This window comes from Ochlerotatus camptorhynchus, unplaced genomic scaffold (genome assembly GCF_037179485.1).
Source record: "Ochlerotatus camptorhynchus isolate MF236.1 unplaced genomic scaffold, CSIRO-AGI_Acam_v1.1 ptg000181l, whole genome shotgun sequence".
NCBI lineage: Eukaryota > Metazoa > Arthropoda > Insecta > Diptera > Culicidae > Ochlerotatus > Ochlerotatus camptorhynchus.
The window spans coordinates 203,717-225,904 of NW_027040671.1; the positions used below are offsets into that span (position 1 = coordinate 203,717).

The following is a 22,188-nucleotide window of genomic DNA, read 5'->3' on the forward strand; positions in this document are numbered from 1 at the left end:
TACTTTTTTTTCTTTTTTGTTTGAATAGTTATTTTCGGTTACTTTTGGTATAATTTTGTAATACAATGCTTTCAGTTTTCAGATTGAATATTTTTTTTCCAACGAGAGTGTATTTTTGACTATGTGAGTTTTGTGAGTGTGTTTTTTTCTTGTATCATCGAAAGCGGGTTTTTGTTTTCGTTTTAAGGATAGTATAAATTCCTTCTCTTTCCTAGCATGAAAAAAAAAACATTGGAGAAACAAATGTGTGTGTGTTGGTATGAATTCTGATGAAATGAAAGATTTGCATTTACTGTGTACGGATAACGTTCACTGAGATAGATAAAGGAAATTTGACATTAAAGAATCGATTTGCTACAAGGCGCGAACAAAGGCAATATACAAATCTAGGCAAATAAAAGAAAACTTAAAAAAGAAGAATGAAAAAAATAAAATAAAACGTAACAATAGAATTCGAGGGTAAGCTTCAAAAGGGGCTTTCGTTCTTTGTTTTTCTTCTGCGGGAGTGTGATCAAGGGGAGGGGAGGGGTTCTTCATTTACATTCTCTGGCTCATCCTGGTCTGCTTTGTGTCGTGTCTCTCTAGCGGTAATCAGTTCTAATCCCTCGATATTTGTTTTGCTTTTTTGTCTTCTCGAATGGGAAGAGGGTTTTCAGTTTTGCAATTATGATTCTGCCTGTGTGTTTGTGTGTGTGTATGTGTGAGTGTGTATGTATGTGTGGGTGTACAATTTTTGTTTTCAGCGAGGAGATGAGTGTTGGAGCGTGAAGAACTACGCACGCGAGCAGACTGAGGAAAACTGATTCCTACCGATTCCTAATCCAATTAATCTAGGAAACGCGTTTTGCGAAAAAGTTTACACAGGTAGTTGCGGCGACGGTGGCCAATGCATTGTGTGACAGGGGCCAACCCCTTGCCGTGATGGATCAGGTTGTCAGATGATGAAACTGCCAGCAAGAAACTTGAGAGAGGAAGCTGATGAATATTGATGAGATTGAGGTTGAAGAGGTTGAATTCGCATGGTGGCCGACGACCAAGATGACGACGACGTCAGCCGTGTAACCATCCAGCGACGGCCTCCGGATGGAGATGACGATGACGGATTGACGGTGAACATTGATGGTAATCCAAAATGGTGGCTTTTAATCTTCTCTGCGCAACCGGTTCTTCTGTTCAACTCTTTTCCTCTCGTTGCACAAACTTCACTTCATCTTTGTTCTTCTTCTTCTTCTTCTTTTTCTTTTTCTCCATCAACTTGTTCTTCACCGACTCTCCGTTTCACAACTGTAAACTTTTACCAGCGCTCGTGGACTGTTTCAAACTGCAATTTTCTCTCAGTGTGGTTCGCTGCTGCTCCGTTCCGACGGCTTTACTAACTTTTTCTTCTGGTTTGCTCTGTAGTTGTTAATTTTGTATTCACTACGTTTCGCTTGACTTTCTTTGGAACACATATTTTAATATATAGCGATATTTTCTTGATTTCCTTAACTTGTATCCTATTTTGTAATTATTATTTTCTTTACTATCTTTCGAAGTTGCTTGGAGTAAAACTACTATCACATTTAAATGCAACGAAAAAAGTTGCTCGATTATAATTTTTTTTTTCATACTTTTGCCTTCATTTTCTTCGTCATTGTAAGACACAAACAAAGAGATTATAGCGATGATTAATCATTAATAAATTACTTCATCTTCTTCGTCGACTTTTTTCTCTCCACACTCTTCTTCATCGTGACTTTCGTCGTCTTGCTTTCTCTTTGCCCAATCTTCTTCTTCTTATTCTTCCTTTTTAAAATCACACATTATAGCACGACACTTGCTGCATCTGCGGGAATGCTGGAGCCATCAGCGGCGGGAAGGAGCCGCCCATCGAGCTGGTCATCATGTACGGATGCAGCCGATGGGAGGCGCGCTGATGCTGTCGGTACTTGCCGGCAAACAGGGCGGCCTTTTCCGACGCCGACGACTGGTGATGGTGGAGGTGGTGATGATGGTAACTGCTGCCATTGACACCCGCACCGGAACGCATCAGTGAGTGGCCGGAAGAGGCGAGCATGCTGCCCACCCCGGCGGACATCTTGCTGCACGCCATATGCTCCGGCCCGGCCTGGTAGTCCCGGGGTATCGTGGCCATCGGGCTCTTCTCCAGCAGTGCGGCCGTAGTGTCCCATAGACTACCACCGCCGCCACCACTGCCAGTCAGTCCTAGTTCTGTGTTGTTGTTGCTGTTGTTATTGTTCCTAAGGTTATTGTTATTGTTGTTGTTGCTACTATTACTATATACACCACAGCCTCCAGAAAGCATAGCATCACGTTTGCCAACGACCGACGGGTTCCGGTACATCGTTGCCGACGGTTGATAGCTGTTGTTGTTATTGTTACTGCTGACGGCCGCCTGCGAGCTGACGGCGGCGGCGGCCAGTAGACTAGCATTTGTTTTGATCGGTAACGATTCCGGTCCTGCCTGGAAATCGCGAGGCACCGCGGCCATTGAAGTCTTTTCGATGTCCCACCGGGGACCGGATGGCAGTCCACCCTCCAAGCCGCTGCCACTGCTGTTGAATGCAGCACAGCTGGCAGCTATTAGGTTCTGCTGGTGCTGCTGATGACCTCCGGAGCCGACGGCACCGGTATGCCCGGTGCCTGCCAACTGCGGCGGCATACCCGTATTACTACGTTTGATGACTTTTGACTTGCTGCTGTTGCTGTTGCTGCTACTACTGTTGTTACTGTTGCTGTAGGCAGTTTGATTGGCTAGGTTGACTTTTCCGTAGCTCCGGACAACCCCGTCGGAGCCAATGTAACGGCCCCAGTCTGAGGTATTTGCTAGTTGTTGCTGCTGTTGTTGACTCTGCAAGCTGTACTGATTGGTGGATTGCTGTTGACTGGACAGGTGTGACTGTTGTTGATGAAGTTGCTGCTGCTGCTGAGGCTGTGGTTGATGAGAATGATGGCGATTATGCTGAGATTGAACGTGTTGTGACTGTTGCTGTTGTTGACTACTCGTCCCAACAGGATAGTGCGCCTGTTGGGACCGCTGAGCCATCTGCCGTTGAACGTACTCATCAATTTGCTGCTGCAAATTCTGATGATGTTGCATACTGCTCTGATGGCTCGTCACAACAGCATGCTGCTGCTGTTGCTGCTGTTGTTGTGCCTGCTGCTGCTGTTGATGCTGCTGCTGTTGTTGTTGCTGCTGCTGTTGTTGCTGCTGCTGTTGTTGCTGCTGCTGCTGCTGTTGTTGTTGCTGCTGCTGTTGCTGCTGCTGCTGTTGCTGCTGCTGCTGTTGCTGCTGCTGTTGTTGCTGCTGCTGTTGTTGTGCCTGCTGCTGCTGCTGTTGCTGCTGCTGGGAACTGGTCTTTGAGCTCCGTCGGCTCATCGACGACGAATCAACAACGTTGGCAACAATTGAATTAGAACTACGGGATGAATTTGGCATATTGTTTATGAAAGGACTTCGCCGCTGACTCTCCATCTTCCGGAAGTAGCACGGGTGTATCATCAGCAGCGGTTCCACACGGGCCCCCACCGGTGGTTTGGCCTGATTTGGTAACTCGTACTCCACGCTACAGTCCACGTGCAGTGGTATGCTGTAGTCTTTCTGTGCCATCGGGCCACCACCGGCACCGGTTAGCCGCGACGGCACCGATAGGTGATGCAACTGGGCCGTCTGCTGCTGCTGCTGATGCCCGATCCCCGACGACGTGGATAGGTCGTAGTTTGGATAGCACGCTGCCATCGCCATCCTGCTGCCAGTGTTGATGATGGTGTTGGTGCTATTGATTTTACTCCACTCCAACGTTGAACCCCGACGTGGTCCCGAGACCACTCGCAACGGGTAAACGACACTTACTCCGCACTCCTACCACTTTTCATTGGAATCTATTCCAGGCTTTCAGAATTGCTCGCCTTCTCTTCAAACACTCACTATCTTTTCAACCATTTGGCACCAAACTTCCTTCGATATGCTTCAATTTCCTTCCTTCTCTTCTTCTGCTTCTTCTTTTCTCCAAATCACTTCTTGTATCAACTAGAATTTACACACTTATCAGGAACATTAATCCAAAGAAAATTCCGACAGCTGCTGCTTCTGCTTCTGACTCCCGACGGTGGTCTGCACTTTCAACAAGAGCAGATGCTGGCAGGGACTCGATGAGAAATTGGCTGCTAGAACTCAGTCTTGGTGAAACGAATTTGTTGCTGACGAGCTTTGAACGTTGCTCCTCGTAGAAGTGAGATTCGATCGGTTCCCGAAATCTCTCCCTCCACCGACGACACGTCCGCCCTTCCTTCAGCTCAGTCTTCACTAGGAAAGTATTCCTTCTATTCTTCTCTCGGACTCAACTTCCGTCTGACCGAGTTGATCTCACTTGTCAATTCTTCTACCCCCAGGGCAAAAAAAAACGAAATTGGCTTCCGCTGACCGTCTCACTTTAAGCCACTAATCAGGCACACACTCGGCTCGCTTTAAATCCACAGTGACCTGATTTTGACACATTCACATAATATCGATTTTCTCTTTTCCCCTTTGCCTTCTTTTCCCACACACTAGCTGGCGACGAAGACTCGCGCTCGTCGATCCACGGCACTTAGAACGACAACGACGGCGACGTTCTTCTCGGTTCACACTCTTTCTCTTGTGCAGCGCTTCAAATCGACCACACTGGGGTGCTGAAATCTTACTGTTACTGTCCTGTTTCTTTGCCCCACCGACACCGTACGCGCGCTCTTTCGCTCTCGGTCCGTCTTTGTTTCGCTCTCGCTCACTCTGCCGTACGCTTTGACCGACCTTTTCCTGCTGCTGTTGTTGTTGTTGTTGTTGTTGTTGTTACTTTACTTGTTATGTAGTTTTTTTTTTACTTCTTGTTTGAGCCCGGTCCACAGCTCTTTGTGGGTTTGTTTTCTCGAATGATGTTTCTTCTTCGGGCGTTGTGCCTCGACTAAACCGAACCAACTGCGGCGAACGTACACGGGCAGTGCCATTCCGGGCTCCAGCAGCAGGCACGAATGCGCACTCCAACCGTTCTCTCGCGTGCTCTCTCGTTTTTCACTTCCTCTTCACACTGTCTTCACCGTTCGTTTGGGTGTATTTGTTTCTCCAGTGTTTCCATTGCAAAATTTTCAGAATTGATTGAAAATTTAATTTTCGTGAGTAAACCATTTGACTTAGTCAACATTTTACATTTTTGCTCATTGTTCTTCCAGATTTAAAATATTAGTAAGCTGAAAAAAATAAAACCTCAATCACCCAATCTGTCCACCCTGGTCCTTCAAACCACCTTCCTGCATTCGTCACCCGTGCCCCAGCTCCGGCTGGGTCCCGGTTTGAGTCGAGCCAAAAGTGACGTAGTTTTTCCGTCATTTGGGAATCCCGTATGGTGGTGTGCGTGAAGCAGCTGAAAATCATGATGGCCATCGTCGTCGTCGTCGTCGTCGCGCTCCACTCACGTTGACTCATACCATCACCGTCGCGACGGAGAGCGGCTGCCATTATTGCGTCAATTTCCTCGGAACTACACCACCCGACACTGACTGCTTTGAATGCGCCGCCGCTGCCACCGCCATCGCCGCTCTTTCTTGTTCTCTTGATTCGCTCGCTCTCTCGCTCTCCCTCTCGGGACCCCTTTACTATATTTCGGAACTCGAACCAACACAACCGAACGGATCATATGATTGCGCGCTCGTTGCGCTGACTGCTACTGGAATACACGCATCCCACCTTGCCGACCACCACCGGCTTTCATCTTGCCGCGCCACCATCAGCAGGTTGGTTGGGCACGAGCTTGTGTGCGGATGAGGGTTTTAAAGAAGGTTCGCTAGCCCGACCAGTTACCTACCACCAATACCAAAGTGTGTTGTTTGGTGTCCCCCTTTTCGCTAGAATTGATGGTGGCTTCTGGGGTGTCTTCGTATGGATTTGGAGTCAGGGTTTGGAAAAATTTGCGGGCGATTGGAATCGGTTCATTACACTGGGTTAAATTGACTTGATATTTCGTTGGTTTCAAAAAATTGCTACGTAGCATAGGTAGCATTTTAAAATATAATGAATCATGTAATTCTGTCAGTATACTAACTATTGGTAAAATTACACCTAAGAAGGTTTCTGATATGTCCTCACAATAAACGTTCCCTAATTAAGGCAAATCTTAAAGACGTATAAATTTATACCTCGGATTAAACTGCTTTTCAGTAGGAAGAAGCCTTAATGGGATACCGACGACTTTGTCTAGCCGGCAACTGGGATGGGGAAAACTACTGTCAACATCGCTTTATGGGTACCAATAAAGTTTCTATAAGAACTAGTTTACCTGCCTGCTTCAATCAGAATATCAGGTTTGCCCCAAAAAGTCGACACTAGGTACCTAAAATTAAGTAATGGTCTGCACTCCATGTATTATTTTACAATAAAAGGCACGGGTGCTATTTATATGCGATTTTGATTGGTTACCGTAAGCTAAAGTGGCATTTTCATCATCAACTAAACCAAGAAAGGGTGAACTATTACTAGATCCATGGTGTAAACTAACGGTAAGGGGATGGTCATAAACTACGTAGATATCTTAGGGATTTCAAATGGTTCAAAAACCTTAGTTTTTGGACATCCCCGGCATTCACCTATCGGTGTACTTCCCATAACTATACATACAAATTGTAAAGGAATAAGATGAATGACTAGAAATTTTAAAATTCATAGAAGACAATTTAAATAATGTTCTATGTTCCAAAGCTCAAATTGACACATTAATTTGAGCACTTGTTACTTGTCAATTGACACTTGTTTGAGCACTTTAGACAGCTAAAAGTCATTTGAAGATGCTGAAAGATTGCTGAGAATTCCACCAAGCAATTGACTCTAAACGTAGGCTCTGAACTGATATTATTAGAACAAAGTACCGTTGTGCACCGAATACAGCATGATCTGTTAATCCGGCCAATTTATTAATATTAAACTGTCGTGACCGAACTCGATTTCTGGACCATCCATTTCCAAGCGGCTTTATCTGGAACCTCCTTTCTTTTTTCTAGTTTTCGCTAAACAGACGAATTTTTATTTTTTGCTTCCGTTCGTTGCAAACTCACTCTTAAGACTGATTTATTGTGTCCTTTTTATCAACTAGCCTACTATTGATTTCACCGATCATTTTCTTTACCTCAAACGATATATTTCGCCTACTATCGATCTCTAATGAATTTCAGCATAACAACCGATATATTTGTCCTATTCTCTACATCCCTTTCCTTATCTACTCTCTATTCATATACACAATACAAGAACATGTCATTAAATTTAGATGGTTTTTTAATTGATCTCTTCGGTCTATTAGTAGGCTTCACATCACTTTCTTGAACCTCGTCTGATAGAAGCTGGCTCAAACTGTGTTCAGTATTGATCAAATTATGATCTATTGGAACATCCGTACCTATTTTAATTGAAAAATTATACTAGACATGATTCTTTTTTAAAGATACCTACTTCTATATTTGTTATTGATCCATATCCAATTCATCTTGATTACTAGTTCTTGAAGAATGGTGGATCATATCTGATTCTCCAACATCATCTGACTGGACTTCATAGGACGCTAGCTTGACATCTTGAATGTTTCGAGTATACTGAATCCCATGTTCACTTCTTACAACAATTGTTCCACCTTCCCTTGATAATACTGTAAATCTTTCTTGAGAAAAAAATGGATCTGTTTTGGTTTTCCTTTGTACAGCAACAACATCTCCAGTTTTTATATCGGAATATTTCGCACCCCAGTGCTTGTCTGCATATTTCTTACTGTCCAACTTCGCTACTGCTTCTTCTTCTTCTTCTTCTTCTTCTTCTTCTTCTTCTTCTTCTTCTTCTTCGTCTTCTTCTTCGTCTTCTTCTTCTTCTTTCGCATTTCAAGCTTATTGCATATCGCATATTAGCTTATTGCGTGCTCTCAAACTTAGTGTTCTAGATGCACTTTCACAGTTATTAATTGAGGGCTTTCGATGCCTGTACCATTTTTGCATTGGTATAATTGTGTGGCAAGTCCAATCATACTTCTATGCCCAGGAAAGTCGAGAAATTTTCCAACCCGAAAAATTCCTAGACCGGACCGGGAATTGAACCCAGCCACCTCCAGCATGGTCTTGCTTTGTAGCTGCGCCTTTACCGACTGAGCTAGGGGAGGCCCCGCTACTGCTTCTCTATCCCTTATTTCATCTCGATCTAACCTTCCAGGTTCAGATTCCCAAAGAGCCGGAAAAGTTCCTCTATTCTTCCATCCAACAAGAAGTTCGAATGGTGTAATCCCCAATCTTGAATGTTGTTTGACTGTATTATGTACGTGGACATAATTTTGTAGAGCGTTCTTCCAATTTTGACCATCTTGGCTGGCCCCAGCTATTGCTTTTATTAGCCCCTGGTTTTGACGTTCAACAGCTCCGTTTGATTGGGGACTAAGAGGAATGGATTTCCTTACACTAACTCCTTTATTTTGCCAGTATTCAATAAATTCCTTACTTATAAAGGGTGGACCATTATCGCTTTGAAGCACTAGAGGTAAACCACAGTTAAAAAATATTCTGCAGAGAGCCAGATTGATGCTTGCTGCATCAGTCGATTTCATCTCCACCACTGTCAAATATCTTGAGTAAGTATCAACCAAAAGTAAGAACTCACAGGAATCGCACAAAGGAATATACAGGAAATCTACTTGCCAAATTTCCCACGGACCTTTTGGAAGACAGCGACTAACCAGCGCGCAGCGGTATTGGTGGGTTCTTTTTTGATATAACCAGGCAAGTTTTACAGGTTTAAACAAACCTTTCAACCTCATTACTCATACCTGGCTACGAAAAAAAATCTCGCATTATTCGTTTCATTGCTGCACATCCTCTGTGTCCACGGTGAGCTGTTTGAAGAGCCACGTGTCGTAGATTTCTTGGCAGAACAATTCGATCTCCTTTGAAAACCTTCGGACCCAATACACGGAGTTCCTTCGCATGGGCTTCAAATCGTTTAAGATTCTCTGGCCATCTTCCCGTATCCAGAGCAAATCATATACCGATTATCTCAGCATCGTCTTCTGAAGTTTTTTCTATGTCCTTCCATGTGATTTCTAGTGAGCTTGCGTCCAAAGTGTAAAGAATATGTTTGTCATTGTCCTCATCAAATGGCTCGTCGCACTCTTTATAAGACGAGATAAAGCATCTGCAACGTTAGAACGACCAGGTATGTGTTTTACTTTAAAATCATAAGCCTGAAGTCTGAGAGCCCAGGCCTCTGCACGAGAAACAGCACGCTTCCCTGTTTTAATTCCTCTGCCAAATATGAATTCGTTCGCTTCTGAATCCGTTCTTATGGTGAAAGATTTGCTCAACAAGTAAAATGAAAATCTTTCAACTGCCCACACCATCGCTAATGATTCCTTTTGGGTTTGAGGATATCGCCTCTCCGCATCTGTTAATGCTTTTGAAGCACACGATATTACTCTGGCAGCCCCAGCATGATCATATTGAACTAATACAGCTCCCAGTCCAATAGGAGAAGCGTCCACGAATAACTCGGTCTGATCTTCGGAACAAAAACATCCTAGCTTCGATATAGACTTCAATGCCTCAGTTTTCAAATAAACGAATTCATCTTCTTCATCTTGTCTCCAATAAAAGGTTTCGGCTTTGGCAAGTTGTCTCAAATTCTTGGTTCGTTCCGCTCGTTTCAAAATGAATTGCTCCATGAAGTTCGTCAGCCTTAAGAAACTTTTAACGTCAGATTGATTTTCTGGCCTGCGAAAACCTTGCATGGCCATCAATTTGTCCTCATCAGCTCGTAATCCGTCATGAGAAAGAAAGAACCCAAGAAATTTCACAGTTTGCTAGCCTATTGCACATTTTTCATGATTTATACAAACGCCGTGTTCATTCAGGCAGCGAAGAACCAACTTTAGAGAAATTGTTCAATATGAATATTTTGCTTGGAGTACTATATAATTACTGTACAATAAAACAACCTTGAGATTCTCGTCATGTTCAGATTGTGTTCTTCCAGATACCAATATATCATCTAAATAGTTGTGACAACCCACGCATCCTGCAAGCACTACTGTTTGAAGGATTTCTTGGAAAATATCAGGTGCGTTGCATAATCCGAAAGGTAGTCTCTTATAAAGGTAAGTTGCGTTTCCAGCGAAGAAATTGGTCAAGTGTCTTGAGTTTTCATGAAGTTCAACATGGAAGAATGCACTTGTGAGGTCAATTGCTCCATCCAAATCCGCTAATATACTTTCCGAATTATACTTTTGTTTGGACCCCTTAAGTCACCTACAAGCCGGATGTCATTTTTGCCCTTCGGTACTACGATGAACAGAATGATTTATCCATTGTTTCAGTAACCGGTTCAATAATTCCCATATATAGCAGATTTGTTAATCGTTTTTCAGTTTCTTCTTTGAATGCTGGTGGTATGTTGGTAAATATATTTCGTGACGGAGGTCTGCTTTTATCGTATACGAGTTTTACAGGTGGAACATTGAATTTTGGAAACTCTCCTGAACATATCAAAGCTTGTATTTCCCCTGGCTGCAATCTGCAGTCGATGTAAGGAGGTGTAAGAATTGGGACATTCAAGCCAACTTGCAGTACACTGTACCGGACTGAAGTATTTCTGCCTAATAAAGGTCTTCCGTTTTCAACAGCATAGAACTTTTCCGTTAAGCGTGGACGTTCTTCGGAAATATACAATTCTGCAACAAAAGTTGCAATTACTGAAATTTCTCCTTCCGTCGCATATGCTTCAAGTTGTTTATCCGAACCATCTCTCAAACAATAGATGGAATTGTTGTTTCTCAGAGCAAAGAAAGTTTCGTTATCCACTGTATTAACTTCTGCCCCCGAGTCGATTAAGAATTTGACTTGCAATCCCGCTATGAATCCAATGATTATTCTTTTGGAACTAGATTGCGGAGCTGTACAAGCCAAACGACATACTGCTTGCTGTAAACAACAAGGATAATTTTAGTAAAAAATCAGGCAAAAAATAGCGATTTCTTGCTAACTTATATCGAATTATTCATTTAATAAAATTGTTCTCAAAATTATTTAAAATTAAGCAAAAAAACAAATCTAAAACTTATTCTGAAAACAATTCACTTACAGTCTCAGTTCGTAACGAACGGAGGCAAAAAATAAAAAGTCCTTCTTTCCGCTTCTAGTTGCACGTATTCATGCAAGGGCAGTAGATTGAGAATTGCATCTAACGCTTTTGATGGGGTGCTGCGCATCGCACCCGTTATAGCAATACATGCTAAATGTTGTAGTTTTGCCAGCTTCCTCTGTGCGGTAGCCTCTTTCGTTTTTGGCCACCACACTTACGAAGCATAAGTTACTTTTGGACGGATTACTGACGTGTAAATCCACATTGTCATTGTTGGTTTCAAACCCCATTTTAACAGTTTTGGAGCATAAAGGGCGAACACGAAATTATTGCGACACCGAAAATGTCATGTCAATTTTCTTATAATGTTTAGAATCAAACCAAAATTTTAGGGTAGTTTTATACATATATTTACTTCAAAAATCAAAAGAAAAGTTAATCGATGGAGCCTTGAGTGTAAAATTGAACGCATTTTTGCTTGATGCCCTCCATCAAAGTCTTTACAGTGTCATCCGGTACCAGTTTCTCAGTTTTTTTTTCCATTTTCTTAAAATGTCCTTCTCGTCTTTGACTGTCTTCTTGTTATTCCGAAGTTCCCGCTTCATTATTGCCCAGTACTGCTCCACCGGGCACAGCTCCGGACAGTTTGGCGGATTCATGTCCTTTGGAACAAAATGGACAGAATTGGCCTCATACCACTCCAGGACACTTTTAAAATAGTGGCATGATGCCAAATCTGGCCAAAATAGCGGAGCTTCGTCATGCTGCTGCAAGAACGGCAAAAGGCGCTTCTCGAGGCACTGAGATTTGTAGATCTCGCCATTTACTGTGCCCTTTGTCACGAAAGGCTCACTCCTCAGTCCACAAGAGCAGATGGCCTGCCAAATGAGATATTTGGAGGCGAACTTCGACATTTTCTTCTTCTTAAATTTGTCGTCCACATCGAAGATGCTCTTGCCGGTGAAAAACTACAATCCCGGAATTTGCTTAAAATCGGCTTTTATATACGTTTCGTCGTCCATCACACAGCAGCCATATTTTGTCAGCATCTTCTCGTAGAGCTTCCGTGCCCGAGTTTTAGCCGTCGATTGTTGCCCCTCATCGCGGTTTGGGAAGTTCTGTACCTTGTATGTATGTAGTCCAGCTCTCTTCTTTGCATTCCGGACGTAGCTCTGCGACATGCCGATCTTTTTAGTAAAATCACGGCTTGAGACGTTGGGATTTGCTTTAATCATCCGCTTCACCTTTCCCTCCGTCTTTTTGTTCTCCGGTCCCGGTTTTCTTCCAGCTCCTTTGCCGTGGTCCAACGTCAACCGCTCCTGGAACCGCTTCAACACTCTGGAGACGGTTGAATGGTGAATGTTCAACATTTTTCCCAACTGCCGGTGCGACAGGTCAGGAAATTCCAGGTGTTTGGAAAGAATTAGTTCTCTCAACTCGCGTTGGTTCACCTCCATTTTCGTTGAATCGAAAAACACGACTTCGAGTTTAACAGCATGTACACAATACACATCAATGAGAAAGTGTCCAAAATTTGGTTGATTTTTACCCAATGGTAAAAAAGTTATGCCCTGTTGAATGTGTCGCAATAATTTCGTGTTCGCCCTTTAACCACAGGGAACTGGTTGCTTTGTTAATCACAGAATCAATCTGAGCATTCCAATTCAACTTGGCATCCAATATAACTCCTATGTATTTGACCTGTTCACTAAGATGGATATGTTCTCCTCCAAGCTTGAACCCCTTTAGGTTGAACTTCCTCTTTCTAGTAAAAGGAACGATTACTACTTTTGACGGATTAATGTTTAGGCCCTCCTTAATACACCAAGATTGGGTAAACTTTAGAGCCTGTTGCATTCTTTCTGAAATGATAACATCAAACTTTCCTCTAACTACGATGACTATATCATCCGCAAAGCCCACAACTTCGAAACTTTTCGCCTCTAGGCTTCTTAGAAGATCACCTACAACTAAAGACCACATTAGTGGTAAGAGGACTCCTCCTTGAGGACAGCCTTTCGTTGCCTTTACTGTTATAGATGAGCTTCCCAGCCCAGAAGTGACTTTTCTTTTTGCAAGCATAGTATGAATCCAGTTGACGATGTGCGTGTCGAAGTTCATTTTCTTCAGGGCGTCAACCATAGAACAATAGGATGCGTTGTAAGTTGAATTGATGAAATCATTCAACACCTTTTCCATAGTCTTCAGTAACATTAATGAGAGACTAATGGGCCTAAATTCTTTTGGCTGCGTTTTATCACGCCTCCCGTTTTTCGGTATGAATATTACTCTTACCAATCTCCATTTTGATGGTAGTTTAATCTTAAACTCGCCTTATGCATGTTAGTTAGAGACGGAATCAGCATTGCTTCACCGTTTTGAAGTAGTGCCGGGAATATGCCATCCACACCCGCAGATTTAAAAGGCTGAAAAGATCTCACAGCATTCTCCTCTCTGGCAATTGTGAAAATTTCATCAGCTATATCTGGTATGGTGTTTTCTGTTCTCTGAGACACTGGCGAGGTCTCTTTTGAACACATTTCACCAACAGAATCAGAATTATCTGATTCCACACACAATACCGAACCTGGAAAATGTGTTTCCATCATTAAATTTAAAGTTTCAGAGGGAGATTTGGTAAAACCTTCATCATGACATTTAAGATTACCAAGTTCAATTGTATGGTCTTTCGCAAGAGTTTTCTGTGATCTCGCGACTATAGGAGTACTGTTTATATTTTCACACATTTGAATTCAAGACCACCTCTTAGATTTCCGCATTCCATTATTATATTCAGATAGGGTTTTCTTATATTGAGTCCAATCAGAAGTGATTTTCGCCTTATTGAACATCTTACGTGAAACTTTCTGAAGGCGTTCCAATTTCAAATTCCAGCACGGCACACGACACATGTTAGAAGACGACCGTTTAATATGACAGCTACTGTTATAGGAATTTATAATTCTTTCGTTTACCTTTCCAGAAAATGATTCCAATTGTTGGATAGAATCAATCTTTACGTCGTTTGTAAATATATCTGAATCTAAGGACTGTGCATATTGATCCCAGTTTGTTTTCCTAGGATCTCTAAATGCAGAAGGTGGTAAATCACATCCACCCCATTCGAACATAATGTGTTTATGATCAGAAAGTGAGATTTCATCTGACACACGCCAATTTCGAATCTTCTCAGATATTGCAGTGTTGCAAAATGTCAAGTATAAAACTTCATGTCTAATGGCATTTGAAAAAGTAGGTTAATTTCCTTTGTTGCATGTGTCTATATTATAAGATGAGAGAAATTGATTTTGCCTGATTGAGTATTGTCCTCTTAACGTCCGGCTTTTCTCCACTGCTACCTTGATCGCCATCTCTCGATCGCTTAGCAGTGTTTGGAGAGCTTCCTCCATGCTTATCCCTGATTCAATGCATTTCTTAATTTTGTTTCTTTTTGTTTTCGAAAGATTTTTGCGCCACTCGGAATGGTGACGTTTATTCCATCATCATCTTCGTCACTCTCGCTTAACATCGGACCGTCTTTCAAGTCGTCGCGTTTTGGAGTACCGAGGATAAAAGAGGAACAGGATTGTACCTCTGAGATAGAATCACTCAAAAGTTGATTCTCCATTAGCTCCTCGGTACCAACGGATGTCTCAATCTCCATCTTTTCAGATTGAGGTGGGCAGCTTGTAGTTGTTTACTCCATTGGACTTCACGCTGATTTTTTGACACGTTATGTCAAAAAGCCTAAAACTTTAAGGGAAAGTATAAAAACATATTGTGCCCTCTAGCTATAATCCATGATAGCGGCGCCGGTGGTGTAGTGGTAAGCGTGATTACCTCTCACCCCAGCAGACCTGGGTTCAATCCCAGCCGGGATGTTCTGAGGCATAACATCTCTGATCACGCCTTCCTTCGGATGGGAAGTAGTAAAGCCGTTGGTCCCCGGTTCATGAGCTGATGGGTCGATAGGTAGGGTCCAGGTGTGGGAGCTGCCTTCCTGGCACGTCGGTATCATTGATGCTCAGCACGGAAAACAAGATCGACGGAAAAAAACAAACCAAAGGAAAAAAAGGAAAGCTCCGACTAACATTAAATATAATTCAATCACTCAATAAAAAAGTTTGGACTCCCCAAGAAAGGTATTGAACCACTTGAGAAAAGGTTGGACACCGTTTGGAAAATTTAAGCTAAAAAAGTGTCAGAAAACTCTACATCTGTAAAAAATTGAGATTTGTTCCGGCCTTATTGAGCATTACACGATTTTAATATGATAGCGATAAATGATTACTTGTATTACTTGTACTACTCTGATACATATTTGAATGTACACGCATTGTAGTTATATAACTTTTTGTTTATGTATTTGAAGATGGTGTATTTTGAATATACGTAATAATCCCGCACAACTTGAACCTGTAAGAGGTCAAATATCAACGTGTTGTTAATAATAGGCACTTATTCACCTTTATTTAAATCCGATCCGAATGATTCATTCCTGAGTGCTAGATCGAGAAAGTGCGAACAAACGTCAAAAAACTATATGGTAATCGCTGCATCACACTCAAGTTCTAATTTCAACAAATTCAACATGCATTTTACCGAAAAGGTGCTGCGGATTTTTCATCGGCGTTACATAAATTTATTCGGCGGCGTGAAAGATTTTACTGCGGCGGCGCGCCGGCCCAATTTCATCGGCAGCGGCGGCGTATGAAAATCTTCGGCGGCGGCGCACAGGTCTAGTTGGAAGGAGTTGTCAGATATAAAGAGCCTGAATTTATAAAGAGACGACATGTCAAAATTGGAACAATCGATTGATTGTCAAAGTCATAAAAAAGTCATTCCAATCGAGCCTCTTTATAAATTCAGGCTCTTTAGTCAGATATGTACCGCGCAATGCATATCGTTTTTAATTTTGGTCTGCTCCCGTTCGTTTAGATGATTTTGGTCACTTTAATGTTTCATTCTTTAAGTACCTGTGATTTTCCTGTTTCTTGATGTGGATTGGATGGAATTGGAGGCCACACAATGTTTTTGATGGTTGAAATTAACATTTTGTCGATTTACTTTGTTGACGTTCGCGCTTTGAGATGGTAAAATCTATGTTTGTATTTGTAACTGGTTTTGATATGGAGGTTACACTATGACACGTATAGGTTTTTTTTTTCCTTTGGTTTGTTTTCCGTCGATCTTGTTTTTCGTGCTGAGCACCAATGCTACCGACGTGCCAGGAAGGCAGCTCCCATACCTGGACCCTACCTATCGACCCATCAACTCATGAACCGGGGACCAACGGCTTTACTTCCCATCCGAAGGAAGGCGTGATCAGAGATGTTATGCCTCAGAACATCCCGGCGGCGCCGACTGGGATTGAACCCAGGCCTGCTGGGGTGAGAGGTAATCACGCTTACCACTACACCTCCGGCGCCGTTAACATATAGGTGTTTTATCATTTAGCGAAGGATTTTCCGATGAAACACACGGCGAATGGGAGAGATCCGGGTTTGAGTTTGGTTTACTCATAAGTCGATTGAGGTTTTTCCAGGAAGAAAGTCCCGAATATGAGGGGCGTTTACTCACTTTATTGGTACTACTCCTAGACTGAGTGGAATTTTCGTCGATTTTCCTCATTTTACGGCAGATTTTTGAGGTTTTCCACGGGAGAACGTGGGGCGGATTTGCTCTTCGCAGATTTCCTGCACTTTTTGCGGTTGTGAGTGGACTAGGCTTTTTGGCAGTCTCTTGGAAGATCGTATGGGAGCGAGCAGCACGCTTGGATAGGATTACTTAGTTTTGGTAATGGTATCACCCAACCGGTGGATGTAAGATTCGCTTACAATTATGTGGGATTCATCATCAGAGGATGTAAGTGGAGACCGCATGAACCGAGGATGCGATATACCTAGCTGCGGTCCGATGTAAGAAAATTGGAGACCGAAAAATGTGGAGTTGTATTAGTGAGTGAAATTAATTATGTCGAAAAAAATAGAAAAAAGGTTGCCGACTGGACTCGAACCACGGACATTGCGACTATCAGACCTGTGCTTTCTCCACTGCTCTCTCCATGCTTCTGAATGTGGTCAGCCTAAAAGCAAACATGAAGCGCTCATTTTCTCGCATGCTCGACTTCGTATGCTTTTTCTGCTGGAGAGATTCGAGTTAAGTGTGTGCGTCGTTCTACAATGTTCTACAATGTTCTACAATGTACGTCGTTCTACAAGCTTACTGGTATAGTCGAAAGCGTAGATGGAACACGAAATAAAAAAAGACAAAAAACCATTACATCGCCTGCATGGTCAATTTCTAACATTCGTTGCGATGTTCATGAACAGAGGATGATAGGAAACGGAACTAACATTCATTGTAATAGATTTTTGGTTTGCGTGATGTCATATAGTTTAGTATGGAGGACGGTAATGTAGTAGTTCATAATATACGCGTTAGTTGATTTTTGAATCGTGTTTGGATGGTTAACTTACTAAATTCTGGGTAATGGGATTGCACTCATACGTACTAACCCGTCAGTCAACAACGGGAGTAACGATACGAATTCGCATTTAACAGTTTTCGGTTGTATTCTTTGAGCATAAAATGCAAAACGTTATTTGTGTTATGTTATGAGCTTTTGCATTGGTCTTGAAATATTTCATTCAAAATCTTTGATTAATTAACGCTTGAAACTCTGGTCAGCAAAGTAAAATACAGTTTCTTTGAAATAGAAAGAACGAAACAAGCTGTGATGTAACAGTAAATAAGTACCGTTGCCAAGCAACTAAAGCCACACTGCTCGTGTGTGTCACAGTGTTGCCGATTTATGTTGGATAATCCAAAACTACACACTAATCGAGTCAGTATGGTTTTACTGAGTTTTTGAATTGCAGAACTGTTCGGTAAAAGTTTAAAAATCTGTGGAAAATTTATTAATAAGAAAATTTGTTCTGAACTTGTACATACTTAGTTATGTTAACTCCATTTAATGATATAAAATAAAATTGGTCGATTTCATAACGGATAACGGTCATTTGAATTTTTACCGACTTTTTCAGCAATTCAAAAACCCAGTAAAAAAATACTGACTCCTGTAAAAAAATCTTAGTGTGTATGTTGATCATTATAACATTAATTTTTGAATTACAAATGATAAGACAATCTTATTCAAATGTCGTAATAATACCTCTGACAACAGGCAAAATGATTTATATGATTTTCATAAAACTTGACGATACCAATAATAATAATAAACACGATTTATTCACAAAGGGAGAGGGGCCTTTTAATTCTGTCAACAATTTATTGAATCTTATATACCATACTCGTTCCGGTTCAAATTCAAATTCTACAACGCGAGTTTTTCTCTTAAAGTTTCATCAATCTATGTGCGTATTGTTAAAAGAGGACTGCATTGAAAGTGAAAGTTGAAAAGAGTAAATTTGATCCAAAATGGTAGAACCGACAAATCTTTGATTGAGAACGGATCAAATGGAAAATACCGTTTCACGATATTAAAGACCCCAGCCGATGGAAATTGTTTACCTGCATCTATCGTTCGAGCACTAAAAGACATTTTACTGAAATAGAAGATAGAATATTTTCATATTTAATTGAGATTTGATTATGCAGCAATGAAAATCGGAACCCATCAACATGCTACTGCAATCCGTGAACTACGTCAGGGATGTGTTCCCTTCCCTTCTTCTCTTTCCAGAAAGCGAGTAATGACGCTATAACTATATGCCATATAGGGCTAGGAAAAGAGTTAGAGCTCAGGTCGCAACCGCTAGAAGAAAATGGAGCATCACTTAACCTATTTAGACTAGATGCTCCCAACGACAAATGATTTATAAATAACAATACAACCGAACGTAAGGTACGAGATGTCCACGTTTCTTCCATTCATTGGATTCTGAAGCATCGTGTTTAAATCTTGGATTCAAACAGGCCGGATGTTTCTTAATCATCTTGCCCCTTAAATGCTGCACAGTATGCCTGGCCGGTTTGACATATTTTGCGCATCTATGATGTGAAACATATACCAAATAGAAAAAAAAGTGATGGATGTATATCTATCATTTTCCAGGATGATTTCATGAACTGGCTGTGTTGGTGTTAGATTAGATTAGATTAGACACTAACTCCACCAAGCGAGTTAACTCCGAACTAAATTGTTCACCAGTTTCAAGAGATTGGTCCATAGAACAATATTGGTCAAGACATGTATAACTTTTGAGCTCTAGCTTCTCGATAGTAATCAAGAATGTAACTGATCTATAAATTGATTGCTTGCCGTTAATGGGTTGAGATTGCAATAATTAAGCAGTAATTACAGGTACAAATAAATCCGAAAACCAAGTTGAATTTCCATTCGACCATTCAAACTGTGCAACGATTTTTTTTCTTTATCATTTAGTTGAATTTCAGAATGTTACTCCACGGAATAATTGGAGCGATAAAGCTAACTCGAAATACCTCCCGCAACACGGTTTAAATTTCCGAACAAACCAACCGCAACGCATTGCAAATCGGTCGCATATCAAACCCTGCCCGATCGGTTCCCATAATGCAAACAAGCCTGCCCCTTTGTGGTGCGCTCCCGATGCCGACAAAATCATGGTGGCTAGCCGTGTGGGGTGTATTCACTTATCATATGTACCACGAATGGGGCTGTGTGAGTGAGTCGGTCGCGATCGCTCGCATCGGAGTTTGCGAGAGAGTGAAAACCGTGAGCGAGAGGCAACAAAAACGAGAGACAGGAAACGAGCAATGATGGCGCAGCACTAAACGATGGGAGTGAAGAAAAGTGCGAAGAAGAGACCGACAAGAGACTGACTGCCGCAACAATGGTGCCATCGCCGTCGTCGTCGTCGTCGTCGTCGTAGCACATGCTCGACACGATCGTCTTTCTTGTTTTATGATCGCACTTCGCATCCGATTCACCCCCTTGCCCCCCTCCCACCCATTCGATGGGATTTTTTTTTATCATGCTCTGAGTCTGTCATCGAGCGTCGAGCGAGTCATTGATTTTTTTTTCAGAATCGGATGGTTAAAGCATCAACATTGTATTCCAGGGAAAAATGGTTCAAACGTAGCATAATTCGTTGGAAGAAGGGCCATTCCAGCAGCGAGCATCGCAGGACGGGAGAGGAGCTCTAGTCGGAGGAGAGCAATCGTAAACATTAGAGGAAGGCATCCGTTGATGGAAGGTGAGTATCGGTATGTCCGCCAGTAGAAGCAGCAGCAGCAGCAGCATAGTAAATGGTAATGGCGAGGTGGAATGAGACAACGGTAGCGGGGTCGGGTGGGTCGGGTTGGAAAATGGAAGCACAACGAAAAGGAAATTAACACACAGCGAGGCGACATATTCATGCTCCGCGTGGGGTCTCGTCTTGATCGCACGATGACCGTGTTTCATACACGAGGGCGAATGCTTTGCATAATGTTTGAGAATGGGACATTGGGTCGATGGGTGTGGGGAACATATGGCGGCACGGAATATTGAGATGTTAAGTGTGATTATTTTATTTTTAGCTTAGGCGCTGGGAAAATTTTGGACAGGATACGGGCAATAAACTTGGTTCATTTGATGATTTTTTTTTGCGAGCTTATTTGCTTGAAGCTTTAGGTTCCGACAAATTTGGTTTTTTCAGGGCTCATTCAGAGAGGCATGATATAAATAGATAGCACCATAGCTCAGCCTACGGAAAACTATCATCAAACTTTAATCCTCAAATAGCCTCCACAAGTCTATTGCAACGCATTTTCATCGCTGGAGATGACGTCAATTGTGATGAGGGTGATGTTATTTTCGTAACATTGTTGGTATCCCCCTCGGAGCTCTCGGCCAGCAATGAGCTCAATTTTAAAATCATCTATCTCTTTGATGCGCATCCACTGGAAGCATTTGTCTCTCCTGGGGTCCTCTAGGTAATATAAAAATAATAACTCCAAATCCCCCAAACGAGACTCCACAAGTTCAAATCGCTTATTTCTTTCGTGTCACCCCCCCCATTCTCATCGCACTTAATAGCATAAAGTACCCGCGACTGTCTTTCTGGCAAGTGCCAACAACACCAGTCAGCCACCGCGTGGCAGTGGGAGATGCACTGGTCGTTTTGCTTCTGCTAGAGGTGTCCAATTTTCCCTAATTTATGGCTTAGTAGCTTGGTTTGGTTGTAACATTCCCGGTAGTTTGATCCGCCCTGACAGGAATCCTTTCCCAGACCGTTCGCAAACATTTCCATTTTTTTCCCAAGCTTCAAACAGCTACTGCTCGAGTGGGTAACCCCCACGATCCGACCCAACCGACATCAAACGATGATGGCTTGGTATACATAGTAGGAAGATGTGGGATAGGTTCACAACATCCAAGGGGACGACGACGATGACGACGGGATGAAAATAAATTTTTTATATTTACGACTCTGCCACTTGGCATGGGGGCTGCCGCTGGCTGTCTCAACGATTCAAGACGACGGCTCAAAATGTATTTTTCAAACAGCGCAAAAAGTTTCCTTCGTCAAAAATTATAAGCGAAAACTCCCCGATAAGATACAGAGAGAGAGACAGAGAGGGAGAGAAAGAGCTCTAAAGCGTGACAGCATGGGATCAGCGATTAAATGGAAGGAGATTTATCGGATTTTTTAATCTTTCGTTCTCCAGTCCGCATCGTGCTGTCTTGCCGTGCGGATCTATTTGCTTTTTGCTTAAGGAAGTGTTACTACTACCTAAAGCTACAACAAATTTAAACAGCACTTTTCAGTGCTCAACCTGTAAACCTGTAAAAATTTTCTACCTTGTTCAACTCCTCTTATTCCTCTTCGATCCTTGTTTGGACCCTACCCGAGGTAATCCTTCTTGGATATCGATTTGGAAAATTCCTCTTCGATCCTTCAGATTCTTATAGTAATCTGCTTGGAAGTCGATTTGGATAAAAATTTACTGCCGCCATGGCGCCTAAACGCAAAAGAAAGGGGCAAACTCTTGACCCCCCTTCTGATGAAATTAATTTGAGTAATCAATTTGATTTGCTCACGGATGATGAGAATGATCCATCATCCAAG

The 22,188-nt window shown here is 42.2% G+C and overlaps 1 protein-coding gene across 1 annotated transcript; it reads right to left on the reverse strand.

Moving 5' to 3' along the window:
• Positions 1 to 1,786: 1,786 nt before the first annotated feature.
• On the reverse strand, positions 1,787 to 4,946 carry LOC135701967 (bromodomain-containing protein DDB_G0280777-like). Its single transcript, XM_065222910.1, has one exon. The coding sequence runs from the start codon at positions 3,743 to 3,745 to the stop codon at positions 1,796 to 1,798; it is 1,950 nt and encodes a 649-aa protein (XP_065078982.1). The 5' UTR covers positions 3,746 to 4,946; the 3' UTR covers positions 1,787 to 1,795.
• Between the last annotated feature and the right edge of the window lie 17,242 nt (positions 4,947 to 22,188).

Bases quoted from the DNA above. Each gene is read 5' to 3' on its own strand.
- LOC135701967 (XM_065222910.1), bottom strand. From the start codon at position 3,745: ATGGCGATGGCAGCGTGCTATCCAAACTACGACCTATCCACGTCGTCG.